This window comes from Nothoprocta perdicaria, unplaced genomic scaffold (genome assembly GCF_003342845.1).
Source record: "Nothoprocta perdicaria isolate Ctin4 unplaced genomic scaffold, notPer1 scaffold_169, whole genome shotgun sequence".
Taxonomy (NCBI): domain Eukaryota; kingdom Metazoa; phylum Chordata; class Aves; order Tinamiformes; family Tinamidae; genus Nothoprocta; species Nothoprocta perdicaria.
Window position 1 is genome coordinate 1,299,138 of NW_020454860.1, and position 15,140 is coordinate 1,314,277.

Sequence of the window (15,140 nt, forward strand, 5' to 3'; positions counted from 1 at the left end):
TTTGCATCGTGGCCCCCCTAATGAGGCTCTGGCTGTGGTGAGGTGCAAGGAGTCCCCTGGAAAGGTTGTTTGCTTCCTTTTTCATTATTTTTTATTATTTTTAAATCAAAACCCTCTGTAATTTGGAACTTGGTCTCTGACCTGTCACATTTTGAAATTTTCTGATTTTTTTCTGTTTTCCTTCTCTTTTCAGATTTGAGTGTGTGTGTGTATCTATACATGCGTAACGCCGATGTTGTGTGTGGTTGTGCATCTAATATTTATCTGCTAAACCTTGTACTTTCCTTCTTGAGTCATCTTACTTGGCTCAAGTTGTGTGCATGAAGTCATGGCTTCCGGTCTTTCGCTTCTGTTTTTTAAAGCCTCAAAACGGACCTGATCTCAGAGAAGTTATGAAACAGCAGAGGTCACTTGGGGGAGTGTTGGGCTYGAGCTTTGAAACGAGCAGGGCCTGAACGGACAGGACCATCCAGCATGGACATTAAAACCAAGAGTAATTTGCAGTATTATTTCAGTGTTAGGCAAAAGCAGCTCACCCATGTGGTGTTCTTCAAGCATCAATGTGAATGCCGAGCTGGTTGGATATTTCCAGCCCTTCACCCACAAGAGCCAGGCAGGGGAGATCCCAGACTGACTAAATGGGAGGAAGTTGCACACTTCCGAAATGGGCGAGGGATTTCTTTGGGTTGTTGTCTTGTTTCGAGGGGATTCTCTCCTCTCAGTTGAAAGCAAGGCTCTAGGTTTCTTTTCTGCAAGCTTTTTATGACTTCTTCTAATGGAAAATGTATTGATGGCTTAAGTGTCTACTTTGTTTCATGTCTCAGCAGTTGATCAGCACATGGGGGGAGGAAAGCAGCACAGAGGACCTTTCCAGGGGGTCCGTGTGAAGAACTCAGTGAARGAGCTGCTGCTGCACTTCAGAAGCAGCAAACAGATGTCCTCGGGCTCTGCTACTGATGAATGCAAGGTAATGAACATTTTTCTGCACTGACATAATTGGGTTTAATGATTCCTCAGGTTGGYGAAGAAGGCATGTGATAAAACAGTAAACTCATTTTTAATATTATCTGATGTGGATGGAGTTACTATTTTTCCTTTCCAATACACAATGGAAAAGGAGCCAGAAAGAAATTAGTAAGAGTTTGCTGTGGGAGGGGGAGACAGTTAGCAATGTTCTTGCTCAGCTTTATTTTTCCAGAGGGAGTTCAGATAGAGGTGTTGGTATTGTGAAACACTGAAAACTCCCTGTTGACACGTGTGAGGTCATTCATTACAAGAGCAGGGAACTTCTTCAAAGAACTGCTTAAGAGCTTGTCATACTGTTGCATTTCTCCATGATGTGTGGGGTTATGCAGTGTGGTGGTGGAGCAGAAGATACGAGGAAAAGCTGGGAAGTTCCAAGAGGGAGATTCTTTGGAATAGTCTTTCATGAATGAATGAATTTCTTAGATAAGTCTTGCTTGGGGCAGGAGGTGGCTTTGATACAGAAGAGTGCTGAAGAAAAGGTGCTGAAGGAGGAGGAAAAATGCAGGCTTACTTAGATCAAATCCTTAGATTTTACTAAGGAGCAGGATCTTGTTTCCAGATTATTCTACTTCTGTGATCTTGTAAGAAATGTCTCAAAGCATTAAGAAAATGGTGGCTTCCATTTAAGTTCTAGAAAACTCTTCCCTTTTTTCCAACTTTCCAACTTCAATGCAATTGCTTTTAATYAAGATTTAAAAAATGTATTTAGAATTCTAAAGTATATTCTAATATATATTATTCTAAGGTATATTCTATATTTATAGAAGTAAACTTCTGCTTTTGTTTTTTATTCATGAATGAATTAACATTGTAATAATGGAATAATTCTTATTTTTTCAATAGACACAAGGAGGATTGGTGAATTACGAACAGTACACAGGTACAAAACCTTTTGTAAATGCCCCCCCAATAATACCTTAAAAATAGGTTGTAAGAGTAACCTCAAAATTGATACCAAATTCMTTTTTTTCAGCAGAGCTCAAGAATATACTTGGCCACAGTGGCAAAAGAAAGGCTTCTGAGCACCTTTCTGATGGATCTTCTTACAAACGCCAAGCTACTGTTCATCCACACCTCCTGGTAAACTTGCTCATTTTACTGTGGCTTTATTTTTGCTTGCTTTGTGTAACCGGAAACAATATCTAAGTTCTTGGGGGGTTGTTTTTCATTTTTTTGGCAGACACCACCTCAGACACCCACTTCTATGGACAGCATGGAGGAGACTCATAAAAACGAGCCGAAGCTTGACAGCAATTCTGATCTGCTTCAGAACATCATAAACATCAAGAATGAGTCCAGCCCTGTTTCTCTGAACACTGTGCAGGTTAGCTGGCTGCACCCTGTCTCTAGCCACAACTCCTCACCCAGGGAGCAATACCAGGACAGCCCGGGCCCACAGACCTTCTCCCCATCCCAGAAGTACCAGCCATTCCAAGAGCAGCCCTCCCAGCACCTGCTTGATCCTCCGCAGCATTACGAGTTTCCTGCATCACAGAGCCAGGATTTGTCACAGAGTTTCCCTTCGGATGCCTCCCTGGAGTACAGGCCCTTCTCTGCCAGTGAGCAGTCCCCAGGCTACCAGCAGAACACCTTTGAGAGCCCCGAGCTGCAGTTCTGTGCCTCACAAAGCTTCTCCTCTCTCCTGAATGATTCAGAAGGCTCAGAGAACATCTCCCCGGCCCTGCAGCCCCTGAGCAGTGCTCACCTGCAGGCTGATGCCAACACACACCCTCCCAACTTCAGCTTGGTTCCCAGCAACATCTGTGGGGGTCTCGAACGCAGCATCTCTCTGACTGCTCTGAATGTCTCCCTAACGCACCAGAACTCTGCCAGAAGCACAGCGCAGCTGGGCAAGTCCTTCTTTCAGTGGCAAGTGGAGCAGGAGGAGAACAAGCTGGCCAGTATCTCCCAAGATCAGTTCCTCGCAAAAGATGCGGATGGAGACACGTGAGTACTGTTTGTTTCAGCGTTTCTGAAGCGGGAACTTGGGATATTCCTGTGCAACTTCCAGTGGAGCGTTGGGTTGTATCGCAAGCTGTTTGTTACCATGTCTTGTTTTGAGTGCGTTAGCTTCTGTAATCAAATGAAATGCATGGTCCTGCTGACAAGCTGGGATGCACATCGCTGCAGCACATTTAGTAGATAAGGTATTTGTACCATCTAATTTCAGGCACTTACTGTTAGATTTTTATCTAGTAAACGGAGAGAAAAAAGATTCTAATTTAGATGCTTGAAATTGCCTTGGGAAGAATGTGCCTGTTTTCTCATCTTAGTCACCAGAAGGAGGTGTCTGAAGCTGGCAGCATAACCGCCCTTGCGTAATGTACCTCTGCATCTCTCCTTGAGCCCCTGCTCGTACAATAACTGTGCAATAACCACTTCCCTCCCTCCCTCCGTGCAGCTTCCTTCACATCGCTGTTGCCCAGGGCCGGCGGGCGCTCTCCTACGTCCTCGCCAGGAAGATGGCTGCCCTGCACATGCTGGATGTTAAAGAGCACAACGGCCAGGTGAGCTGGGGCACCCACTCTTTGCACCTTGGGGAAGGTGCTGTCAAATACTTTCTTAATACTAACCCTGAGATTTAGCCCATGTTCTAGTGTTATCCTTGAGCTACTAATACTTTTGCGGGGGGATCACTTTGAGCTAGTAAAACTGTGCTCAATTTTATTTGTCCTGGCTTCCTGGTATTAGTAATCACTGCTTAAATAGTGCCATGCAGCTAGGATTTTTGTTTGTTTTAGTTGCTGTTTCCTGTTAGAGATCAGATGACTCATGGCTTGTTTTTTCATGTTTACAGAGTGCCTTCCAGGTGGCTGTGGCTGCCAATCAGCATCTCATTGTGCAGGACTTGGTTAGCTTGGGGGCTCAAGTCAACACCACAGACTGTTGGGGTAGGACGCCCTTGCATGTCTGTGCCGAGAAGGGGCATGCCCAGGTCCTTCAGGTGAGGATCAGAGGGATCGTGTACCTGTTCCCTGCCCATAACGGTTAAACTTGTATTAGTTGTCTTGGAAAACTTGGAAAACTCAGCTCCTCCCCATATCTTTCCTTCTGTGGGGCCTTGAAAACTGTCTAGGGATCCATAGTGATGGCTTCAAGTGGTACTGAGTTTAAGATTCTTGCTAACATTTCGTGTTAATTTGGTGGATCCTGCAATATATTAAAACAAAAATAATCAAGACCTGACACAGACTTGAGGAAATGATATATGGTTGGCCTACATATCAATGCCCATCTGCTCTCCCTCTTGCAGGCCATCCAAAAGGGAGCCATGGGAAGCAATCAGTATGTGGACCTTGAGGCAACAAACTACGATGGTGAGTAGCCAAGTTTATAATTTACAGAGTTACTGGATGTTATAATGTTTTATGGCTGCTCATGAATGTTATCCTAGGTGAGAAGCAATAAAATGGAGTATGCCTTGCCAATCTGCAATTACAGTTTAAATTACAAGTGGCATATTTATCAGATAAAAAAGGTTGGTCTCTGCCTGTCGGGACCTTTTCTTCCCTTCTGTTAGTAATTGCTATGTTTATAATGGGGAGTATTGGTCATAATGGACCACTGTTGAACATTTCGAAGCACCAAAGATCTACCAGTGGATACAGAATCTCTGGCACAGAGTTGTTTGAATTTAACCTCTTTTCCATGTAAAGGGTTTTTCTAAAGTGTGTTTTAGACAAACTTTAACATATCTGGGTGTTTTGTTATCTACTAGCTGGAATCTCACCGTGCATTACTAAGCATCTCCAGTGAGTGACAATTCTGAGCTATTTTAGAGCAGACATTATTAGTTAGAAATGTGGAGCCATCTCTGGTTTTGGCAGGGGGAGGAAACCCCTTTAGTGGTCCTTTAACAACAGGCAGCCAGGCAATTAGTTCTGTACTCGTCATTGATGATTACTTCTGATCTTTAGGTCTGACAGCATTGCATTGTGCTGTGCTGGCACATAACGCTGTGCTGCATGAACTGCAAAACTGTCAACCACCTCACTCGCCAGAGGTTCAGGAGCTCCTGCTGAGAAACAAAAGCTTGGTAGAAACCATCAAGACTCTAATACAGATGGGAGCCTCGGTTGAAGCAAAAGTAAGTCAAGGCACAGCTTTGTGTAAAGAGCTGACCATGTCCCTTTCTCCAGCGCCATGTCTCTTCCTTTTTATTACAAAGGAAGCAGATTAATTTGAAAGCTTTAAGTGCTAGATAGCTCAATTTACCCAAGTGAAATGAGAATGCTTCATTTATTCAAAACAATGAAATATTGCCAGTGCAAATGAATCGGACTGGGAGGGGAAGGAGATGACAGATGAATTTCTTGATTAATAGTAGTGGTATGCTGGTTGCAGTTGATCCTGTCTTAAGGAAATCACTGGAAGCACTTTGAGATATTAGCAGTAATAGTGATTATAGCCTGCTCTATAACAGTGCATTTTAATCAAATACTGCTTCCCAGTTCAATTAGACCTGTGCTGGACCAGGCTTTACTTGGCATTTTATTTTATACTTTGGCTGTGTTCCATACTGCTAAGTGAGACCGTCCATTGTTCACTCATTCTGAACAACAGAATGGTCAGATTGGCTCTAGATGAATGAAAGTGCAGATATGTTCAGTAAATGTTTTGTACACAAGAGCTCCTTATGAGCTCCTTCTATTTTACTGGTCTGTGCCTTCACCCAGGGTAGGTGAAGCACCTGCAGAAGATGCTAAGCTTCATTTCTCCATAGGATCGTAAAAGTGGTCGCACAGCTCTCCATCTGGCGGCAGAAGAAGCAAACCTGGAGCTCATCCGCCTCTTCCTGGAGCTGCCCAATTGTCTCTCCTTTGTCAATGCAAAGGTATGGTGACACTGTGGGCTGCGGAAATAATCCGGGCTTGTGCATGTGTGGCAGTGTGAGTGCCCTGAGACCCCCATCCCTCCCTCTCCTTCATGGTATCCGTCTCCCGTAGGCTTACAACGGCAACACAGCACTGCACGTGGCTGCCAGCCTGCAGTATCGCGTCAGTCAGCTGGATGCTGTTCGCCTGCTGATGCGCAAGGGAGCTGATCCAAGTGCCAGAAACTTGGAGAATGAGCAGCCAGTTCATCTGGTTCCYGATGGCCTTGTAGGAGAACAGGTAAAAAGCGATGGCAAGCAACAACACTCTCCCCCACCACCCCTACCCCAGGCTGCAGAACAAACCCTACACTGCCTCCCTCCAGCAATAAACAAGTCTTATGGCCCTCCAAGTTCTTTTAGGCTTGGAGTTGTAGCTGTTAGAGAAGATAGGGGAAAAATGCCGTTTTTCAGGATTTTCTTGCATCCTGCCTAATCCTGACTTTAAAAACAAAGAGGTGAAACTACAGGAATCATTTATCAGCTCTTTTTTTACCTCAGAACCTTTTTTATCATTAAACTAATATGTAACCTTGCAGCGTATAGGAGATGACCTTCCATGTCTAGGTTGTCTCAGTATGGTCTGTGATGATGCTCTGGCCCTTCTGATAACTAGCAGTATGTCTTGGATCTGAATCTCAGGTGAAAAAATYCCATTTCCTGTGTAAATATATTCACAAGGATGGCTCCTGAAGAGCTGTAAGAAGATAATAAGTAACTGAGTAATTCTATTTCCTTCAAGTCATTCTAATCATGGGAGAAAAAAGATGAATTCTGGTGCATCTGAACTCAGAACTTGCTCTTTGCTAAAAGAGCTGTGCAAGTTGGTGTCTCAGGGCATTTCATGTCTCTTGAGATAGGCTGCACTTCAGGGTGATGAGTGCTTAACTCTTGTCTCTCTCTTTTCTCTAGATGAGACGTATCCTAAAAGGGAAGGCGATTCAGCAGAGAGTGTCGCCGTTTTAAGCTCCATGTTTCTTGGAGTTCAGCCTCTTACACTCACTGTCAGTTAGGCAGTCCTAATGTATCTGTAAATAGACCATTTGCCTGGTGTGGGCAAATGTTAGTTGTTTCTATGAAACAAAAGTATTGTGTTCACTATCATATAGTGGGTTATATAAAGAAAAAAATCTATATGCTCTGAGCAGATGGGAATGTTTCATTCCCAAGTATGTGGAACCTTTGCCTGGATACCTGGATTTCATTGCTGTGGCAGAACTGATTTAATTAAACAGCAAAATGAATGACTTCTGGACAAAGACAATGCTACAGGAAGGCTTTTCAGAGAGCGCTATTAGATGATAACGTTGTAGAGCTCTTTATTTGCACTTAAATATTAAGTGCAGGTGAAATCAAATATTTTTGAAGCTGAAGATTTATTTATATACCTTGTAGCTTTTTTCCAGTATCTTGTGCAGGATTGTACAGTCACTGGCATTATTGTACAGAATTGTATAGAATTTATGGAGAGTTCGGAGAATGAACTGAAAAAGAAACGAATGTCTTGATCTTGAACTTTTCAGTTGTATGTGGAATTTTGTACTGGTGCAAATGGTATGAATTCTGATTWTTGAAAGACTGAAGACCAAAGATATAATCAAGGTTGTTTTTTTGACACTGTTTGTTGTCTGACTTGTTCATACATCCAAAAGCCTTGCTTTGGGGGACAATATMATTTCTGCTGTACCCAGTACAGGCTTTTCTTTTGATGGGGCAAAAGACTGAGGGAGTGACTTACACTGTATGAAACTGTCGTGCTTTGAAGAATATGCTGCCAATTCAGTGAAAGTATTTAGCATGTACTTAACCCTAGATGCATGCTGAAATCTCTTGTTCACTGTAACACTTAAATATGTGTAAGCCCCGCTAGTGTCAGTAGGACTTAACTACATGCATATGTAGTTTGCTGAATTGGGCTCTAGTTAATTCTAGAGACTCAGTGTTTCTTCACCTCCTAAGCAGAGTTAGTCCATTTATGGTTTTACCTTATAGGTAGAGCAGATAGCAGAGTAATATTTGAAATTAACATTTTTCAATTTTTTAATAACTATGGCTGTTAATGCAAAATGTTTACTAGTGATGTTGTATACTTGCCTTCTGTCAGGAAAGTTCCTGATGCTTTCAGACAAACTCATGGTGAGCTGTAATCCAGTGATGTTCTCTTTATGGTATCTCTTGCTCTTCAACTCCCTTTGCATCCCAAGCAGTTCTCCTCTGTAATCATTTAATTAGTCTGTACTGTTTTGAAGTATGTCTTGTAGACAAGCTAAGTGGAAAAATCTGATACGCTGAGGCCTAGTTATGATGTATTTCTTGGAAGGTCTCATGTAACTTGTTTGAATAAACATGTTTATTAAAATTGTTTGTGGCTACTGTGTTATAAATATTGATGAAATCAGGTTTGAGAGTTTGCTTTAGCCTGGCATTATGTCCTATAATAACCACTTATTGGCAGCACTGAAGAGTAGCGTTGTGAGGCTGAAGGCTTATTTGCGAAGGTGGAAKGAGGTTGTCCTTCCATTGCAGCGTTGGTGCTTATCCTGTCTGAGGCTTTTTCGTGTCGCTGGTGCTTGTGCCTTTCAGGCCAGGGCAGGTGGTTTGCCTGGGTTCYTGAAAGCAGTGCTGCAGAAGGGGGAGTGCTATCCAATTATTTGTCTAAATAGCACGTTCTCATGCAAACAATTGGTTTCTTTCACAGAGGAGTCTCTTGTTCTGGTTTATTTTCACTGTGTATGTAAAAGCACTTTTTTTTTTTTAACAACTTTGTTTCCTGATGACTTCCTTGTGTCTGGCCTCCATTCTTGCAGCTTGGGTACAAGCAGCCAGCTCGGCMGAGATGAAAGCCTGCATCATGTTCTGTGTTTGGGTAAGACTGTGCCCAGGGCCTTGCACRGGTGGGCTCTGAACTGATCCTGAACTTGCAGGAGTGAGGACTGACACACATGTCCAATCTTACCAGCTTACTGTTTAACAACAATCAAAATAAATCATCMAACTCCATAGGAAAGGAACTGAGGAGAGATGTGTTTATGTTGCTGTTTAAAAGCATTGCTCACCCTGGCCTGTATCTCCTGATATATCCCTGCTGTATCCCATGGTGTGAGAGCAATTTGGGATTGGGGCAAGCCTGGAGTTGGGAAGAGCCTCCTTGCAGCAATGGGTCAGGGCTCAGCCCACACTTGCAGTGACTGAGAGCAGATCCGACAACCCTGCAAGGTTGTGACTGGCCAGAGCAACTGCAAGGGGATTAACTGATCACTGTTCCTCTCGGGATAAAACCTGGAGGTTTGGGGATAGCCAAGGAATGTGGTAGAAGCAGGTAGGGTGTTGATTCAAGGAGGGACTGGGCAGGCAGTGGGAAGAAAGGCCTTTCTGTGTGGGGTTACTGAAGAGCCTGACTGCGCAAGGCAGCTGCCCGTGAAGGGTGCGGGGATGGTGCTTGCCAGTAAAGTACACTCATACACTGCCCTTCCCGGGGGGCTTCCAGGGGCACCGTGACACGCAGAGCTGGACTGTACCCTTCACCCGAACCTTCATAGTGGTTTGATTCCTAATGGTTCTTGGGTCTGACAGCCACTTTTTTTTTTGTGAGAAGAAAATGTGGCCAAATCTCCTTCAGTCAGCTGGGCTCCTGAGAGGAGCACTAGCTGTTCTCGTCCGCTCCTGGGCTTTGCAGAAGCTGGTTCCTGGAAGTCTCCGAAATAGCTTTTTCTGCTGAGGGGGCCATAAATAGTTTAGCAGATGAAAGAATATGAAATACTGCAAGGGACTGGAAAACCAGGTCAAATTTCTAGTTGGGATATGTAATGATGAAGCAGTACCTATTTATGTGAACAACTCCTTGGGCCCAGATTGTGCTGAAGGGGGAAGGAGCATGATAGGGAGGAAAGAGTCTGATAACAGCATTTCCACTCCATTTCCCCTTTCTTATAAAAGGTGATAACCCAGAAGAAGGGATTGCTGATGAGATGGCGCTCACTCGAGTGCCTGGCAGTGCTCCTGGGGGTTATTTTTTTGGGTGGAGCCCCTCAATGAAGGGTCAAGTGCTATGGGCCGAGCGCACACCCGGTCCAGGCTCAAGCRCGCGAGAGGTGCCAGGGTAAGGGGTGAGAGGCCCTTAACTCGCTGCGCTCCGTTGGTGACACTTGTGCTGCACCTCCCTGTGTGCCTTGAAGGGCTGCTCCTGGCGCTCCAAGCCAGGAAACTCCTGAGGGGAGGCTGGAGTGCTTGGAACTATTCAATTTGCCTATGACCTAATTTTGTTGTCACAAGAGCTTGGTTGGTGACTTTGCACACACACAAAGAAAATGTCTAGTCCAAGTATAACCAGCTTGTTTTTCTTTCCTATGATATTGGAAAGATATCTAGTGTATCTGGCGTGATATAACTAGTTATTAGAGATGAGTCTTTCTTACCGAAGGGCAAGTGACATTAAATATTTAGAAGGCTAATAGTGTTTATCTGACAACCTCTGGTGCTAGGAAACTGCTGAGTGGCTTTTACTGACGCAGATGCAGGGGCATCATTTATCTGCCTGGTTGGAAGGGAGACAGAAGAAACTCTGACTTTGGTCCAAGGAGACATATTAAGACTCGAGCAGCTTTGTTCCCAGGATGTTTCTGATTTGTTTGTCTAAGCAAGCCAAACCTCAGGAAAGGGTTGCTTTTTGTGGACTATTCCTTTGGCTGGAGTTGTGGAAGGTGGCAATTTAAGACTTACAAGAAATGCATTTTGCTTCTGGGGATGGAAAAAAGGAGGACATTTCCCACATTTATTGCTCATTTTGTATTTTTATCAGAAAAACAAAACACATGCAGGAAGTGCATTCTTGGAGAGGCTGGGTGTGGTGGCTGCAACTTCAAAGATCCAACACGAAGTGCTTGTTCTTCTTGCCCTGACAGTTTGCTTATCTGGTTGCCTTTATTTTAGAAATATATATTTGTAGCCTCCTGTGTAAGGCGAGACCTGAGGATGATTGAAGCGCAGTGAATGTGGGAAKTTAGAGAACAGGCTTAGCTCCTGCAGTTAAAAATCTGGGGAAAAAAGCTCTGCTCTTTCRCTCCCTTCAAGCACTATCGTTATCTTCTGCCACCTTTGACGTTTGGTGGTGCTGGCCCAAGACACAGTGACTTTTAGAGGGGGTTCCGTGTCAGGCTCCTGACGTGCCTGGGAGCTGTATCCACAGCCTGGCTCTCCTGCTGCTACCTGCCACCCCCGGTGGCAGTGCTGGCACGGGCCTTCCCATGGCTTTGGAGGAGAACACCATGCCCAGGAGTCAGGGATAAGGATTCCCTCCACCATCCGTGCTGCCTCCTTGGCTGCTGCAAGGGTTAGCTCATCACTAGGAACCGCTTGCCGTTTGAGAGGTCCAGCTTTTTTCTTGGCAAACTTGCCCAGGTGATGTGCCCCRCTGGCTAATTCAGCATCTAATTCAGGCAATTTATGTCAGATCATCCCATTCTTAGTAAACATTTGAGGCAGCTCCAATGACACCCCAGGAACCACACTAGCACAGAGAGGTTGTATGGGAGGTTGACCCTTCTGAAGTAGTTAGGCTTGAGGGTTGGTTTATCCTCCAGGTGCCCATCTCAGCCTAGCTGGAAAAAGAGAATGTATCTTGTGCGGTGTTTGCTTAGCGTATGTTTGTTTTCAACTGCCATGACTGATTAAAAGACTGATTTAATGGCTCTGTTTTCTTTGGGAAACCTGCCCATTAGCTCTCAAAATTTGATTTAGGCTGTTTCAAGAAAGTGACTGCACAAACTAATCTATATTTCACACATGTTTTTCCTCTTTGTTTCTGGTGAAATTTCACCCCTCCCCTTTGCTAGTCAGAGAGCCTGGGGGAAAGATGACTAAGGTTGTGCTTTAGATTTAGGTGGTGATTTAGATTTTTAGAGTGGGAACAGACAATTGCAGGAAGTTGCCGTTTACTTCTCTAAACTTGTTTGGGCTGTGATGTTGACCTGGGAAGCGTCGTGGTGAAGCATGTTCCCATGCGTCCGACGTACAGTGCAGGGATGCATAAATACATTCACATGTGTTTAATGAAGGCTCGTAGCCTTGTTCAGATGGTCTCAGTCATGTGTTAATCATGATGGAGACAGACCCAGGTGCTACTCACTGGCTGCTTGTGGTTGGTTCTTCAGCCCTAAGTAAAGGCTGTCTTCAGCCATGCTGTGCTCTTTCCATTGGCTTCACTTCATGGRGAAGCTGCATTTGTTTCATCTCAGTCCGTGGCTCTTCAGAACTGCATCCAGTCACTGCTGACGTGGTACCAGCCGAGGGAGGGGATCCTGCCCCTCTGCTCAGCTCTGGTGAGGCTGCACCTGGAGTACTGGGGGCAGTTCTGGACTCCCCAGTATAAGAGAGACGTGGAGCTTCTCGAGAGGGTCCAGCAGAGCACAACAAAGATGAATAAGGGACTGGAGCATCTCTCGCATGAGGAGAGACTGAGTGAGCTGGGCCTGTTTAGCCTAGAGAGGGGAAGGCTGAGAGGGGATCTGATTAACATGTATAAGTATATGAGGGGAAAATGTAGGGAGGAAGGGGCCAAGTTCTTCTCAGTGGTGGCCAGTGATAGGACAAGGGGCAATGGGTATAAGTTGAAACCCAGGCAGTTCCATCTCCAGGTGAGGAGGAACTTCTTTCCTGTTAGGGTGACAGAGCCCTGGCACAGGCTGCCCAGGGAGGYTGTGGAGTCTCCTTCTCTGGAGGTCTTCAAAACCCACCTGGATGCTGCCCCATGCTCTGGGTGTCCCTGCTTGGGGGTTGGACTAGATGATCCCTGGAGGTCTCTTCCAACCTCAACCATCCTGTAATTCTGTGGTTCTTGAGACCCTTTGGAGGGAGCCCGGTGGCTGTGGCATAGTGACACAGGAGCACTTTTGCTCTGTATAAACCTCAGGACCTTGAACTTGCCATAGAACCACTATAAGGACCCAGACTATACAAACAGTGCAGTTTGTGGCTAGACAATAAACCCTATGGAGCTGGGCAGGTTCGTGTTGTTATTAACCTACGGGAGACCACAGGTCCTTGCCCAAGGACTTTCAGTCTACTAAAAGCTGCCCAATAAGCATTGCCCATAAACTTGTGGCTTTTGTGAGAAAATTTGAGGTCACAGGAATGAAAGATCTTGGGCGATGCCACCTGTGGGCTTGACCTTTGCACTGTGCTGGAGTTTGGTACACCACCCAAGGGGCAGAATTGGCTCCTGAGGTTGTCCAGRAGCATTTGTAGGGGAAGAGGTTTTCAGATCAATTTAAGCAAAATCATCAAAAAAGTGGCTTGCTGCTATTCTTATTCATGAGTAGATCTCCAGCTGACTTCAAAGGACAATAACAATCATTATTCCCGACAGCTAGATTAGAAAACAAAGGTAGAGAGATAAAGACGCTTGTCTGAAGATATTTAAAGATCTACTTTGTATGAGACAGATAAGACTCCAGGAACCTCATCCAAAAGCGACACTGAGGGCTTGCAATTATTCCTCCAGTTGCCTGCTCCTTCCAAATTTACTAATGGGTGAGCAGCAACTGATCTGTAGGTCTTTCATGATTCCTCTGCAAGTCCTTCTTGTTCTCAAGCTTTGTGTGTGCTTTGATTAGAGACCAACCTGCTTTTTTCTTTGCTTACTGCTGGGATTGTCAAATCATTCAAATTAGTTATCAGACAAAAAATTGAGAATGGGCAGYGAAACTCTCATTGCTGCTTCTCTACCCCCAAAGCTTTTATTTCATTTCTAAGCCAAGGTTGCTGGAATAGGAAGTGAGAGAGAAGAYTACGAAAAAAATACAGTGAAGCAAATTGTGTGAGCACTCTGAGCTGGACCAAGTCTTTAGTAGTTGCATTTAGTGAACATTAGAAGCAAAACTTTGACAGGCTTTTTTATTATGCAAGGTGAAATCAATGCAATTACAACATCTTAAAGAACTGGTCATAAAGCATGGGTTTCTCAACCTGAAGAGATGATTTGAACCTTTCTTATTGGTATGAGCTTTTAAAAAGTGCTTAAGATGTTGCCGTGGATGTTTAGACACAGCCACGTAAAGTCTTTCTTTTGGAAAGACGGGGTCCAAGGTTCAGCTCAGGACACAAATGACTTGCCAGAAGGAAACTGTCCTTTGGATCAACTGCTCTAGTGCTCAAGATAAACTGTGTTCTCTTCATTTAAAAGCAACAAACAAAGGTCAACAAAAAAATTGTCTTTAAAAATTAGCAGATAGATGATGAATTACTGTCTAAAACATGCAGCGCTCATTGAGTTCTGTCCTTGCTCCTGGCCTAGTCCCTGGCTGGCATGGTTTTTTGTCTTCTCAAACTTTCTCACGTATGTCTGTGAAGAAAACAAATGCATATGTAGAGTAAGTTTATAACATGGATCAATTTATTTTTGTACTCTGGAAGAGAGATGTATATATGCATGCAAAATCTAAGTATGTAAAATGTATTGTGTGGGAGTATATAAGGCAGCAAAACTCTTTCAAGAAGATTAAACTTTTAATCCCAGAGCACTTCATTACTTCAGAAGTTTTTACTTTCTTTTGTTAAAAATAGAAACTTTTCCCATATTATTCCCTTGCATTTGCAAATTCAATGTGCTAATAAAAGTTTAGTAAAAAGCAAAGCTTTCTGAGGAATAGAAATCAGGTTTCTAAGGCTTTTCTGTCCTGAGAATGAACGCCAACGTAAGTTCTCCCATGCCTAATAAGGCTGAGGCTTGATCTTCAGACGTTGGTGAGGAAAGACCCTGATGATCTGATGCTTCTCTTTCTGTTGCTTCTCAGTAAATTTACAAATCTGTGTGAATTTGCAGTCTTCTCTCTCAGTAAAGAGGAGGGAAAAGACCTACTGTGTGCACCTTCTGCCCTGGAGAACTACGGTGGAGGCGATGGATGAGCTCCATTTGAGAAATGATGTACTCACAGCAGGTTAGCAATTCCTAGCTGGAAACTGGAAAGTGCTGGCATAACCAGTAATGCACTGTGTGATATCTTTGTACTTTATTATAGACACAACAAACAAAGAATTTCTGTTTCTCCTTCAGCTGTCAGAATGAAATTTTATTACTGAAGTGGTTTTATCTGTCTCCTGATGAACATGAATGTCCTTAGCCTCTTTCCCACGCTCCTGCATCAGTGTCCCAAATACTTTGCTCGGTTTTACAGCAGCCCTTCTTTTCCACATCTTGTGTTCTCAGCCCTAAATTCTGGCAGGGCTGCGGTGCTTTGGAGGCTGC

General features: G+C 44.2%; 1 protein-coding gene across 1 annotated transcript; it reads left to right on the forward strand.

Annotated features, from left to right (window-relative positions):
* Nucleotides 1-824: 824 nt before the first annotated feature.
* NFKBIZ (NFKB inhibitor zeta) lies at nucleotides 825-8,104 on the forward strand. The gene is made up of 11 exons (XM_026035867.1): nucleotides 825-967; nucleotides 1,870-1,906; nucleotides 2,003-2,106; nucleotides 2,207-2,973; nucleotides 3,428-3,533; nucleotides 3,824-3,970; nucleotides 4,280-4,343; nucleotides 4,944-5,113; nucleotides 5,750-5,860; nucleotides 5,973-6,140; nucleotides 6,812-8,104. Exons 1-11 carry the CDS (start codon nucleotides 839-841, stop codon nucleotides 6,863-6,865), a joined length of 1,857 nt encoding a protein of 618 aa, XP_025891652.1. The 5' UTR covers nucleotides 825-838; the 3' UTR covers nucleotides 6,866-8,104.
* Nucleotides 8,105-15,140: the final 7,036 nt, after the last annotated feature.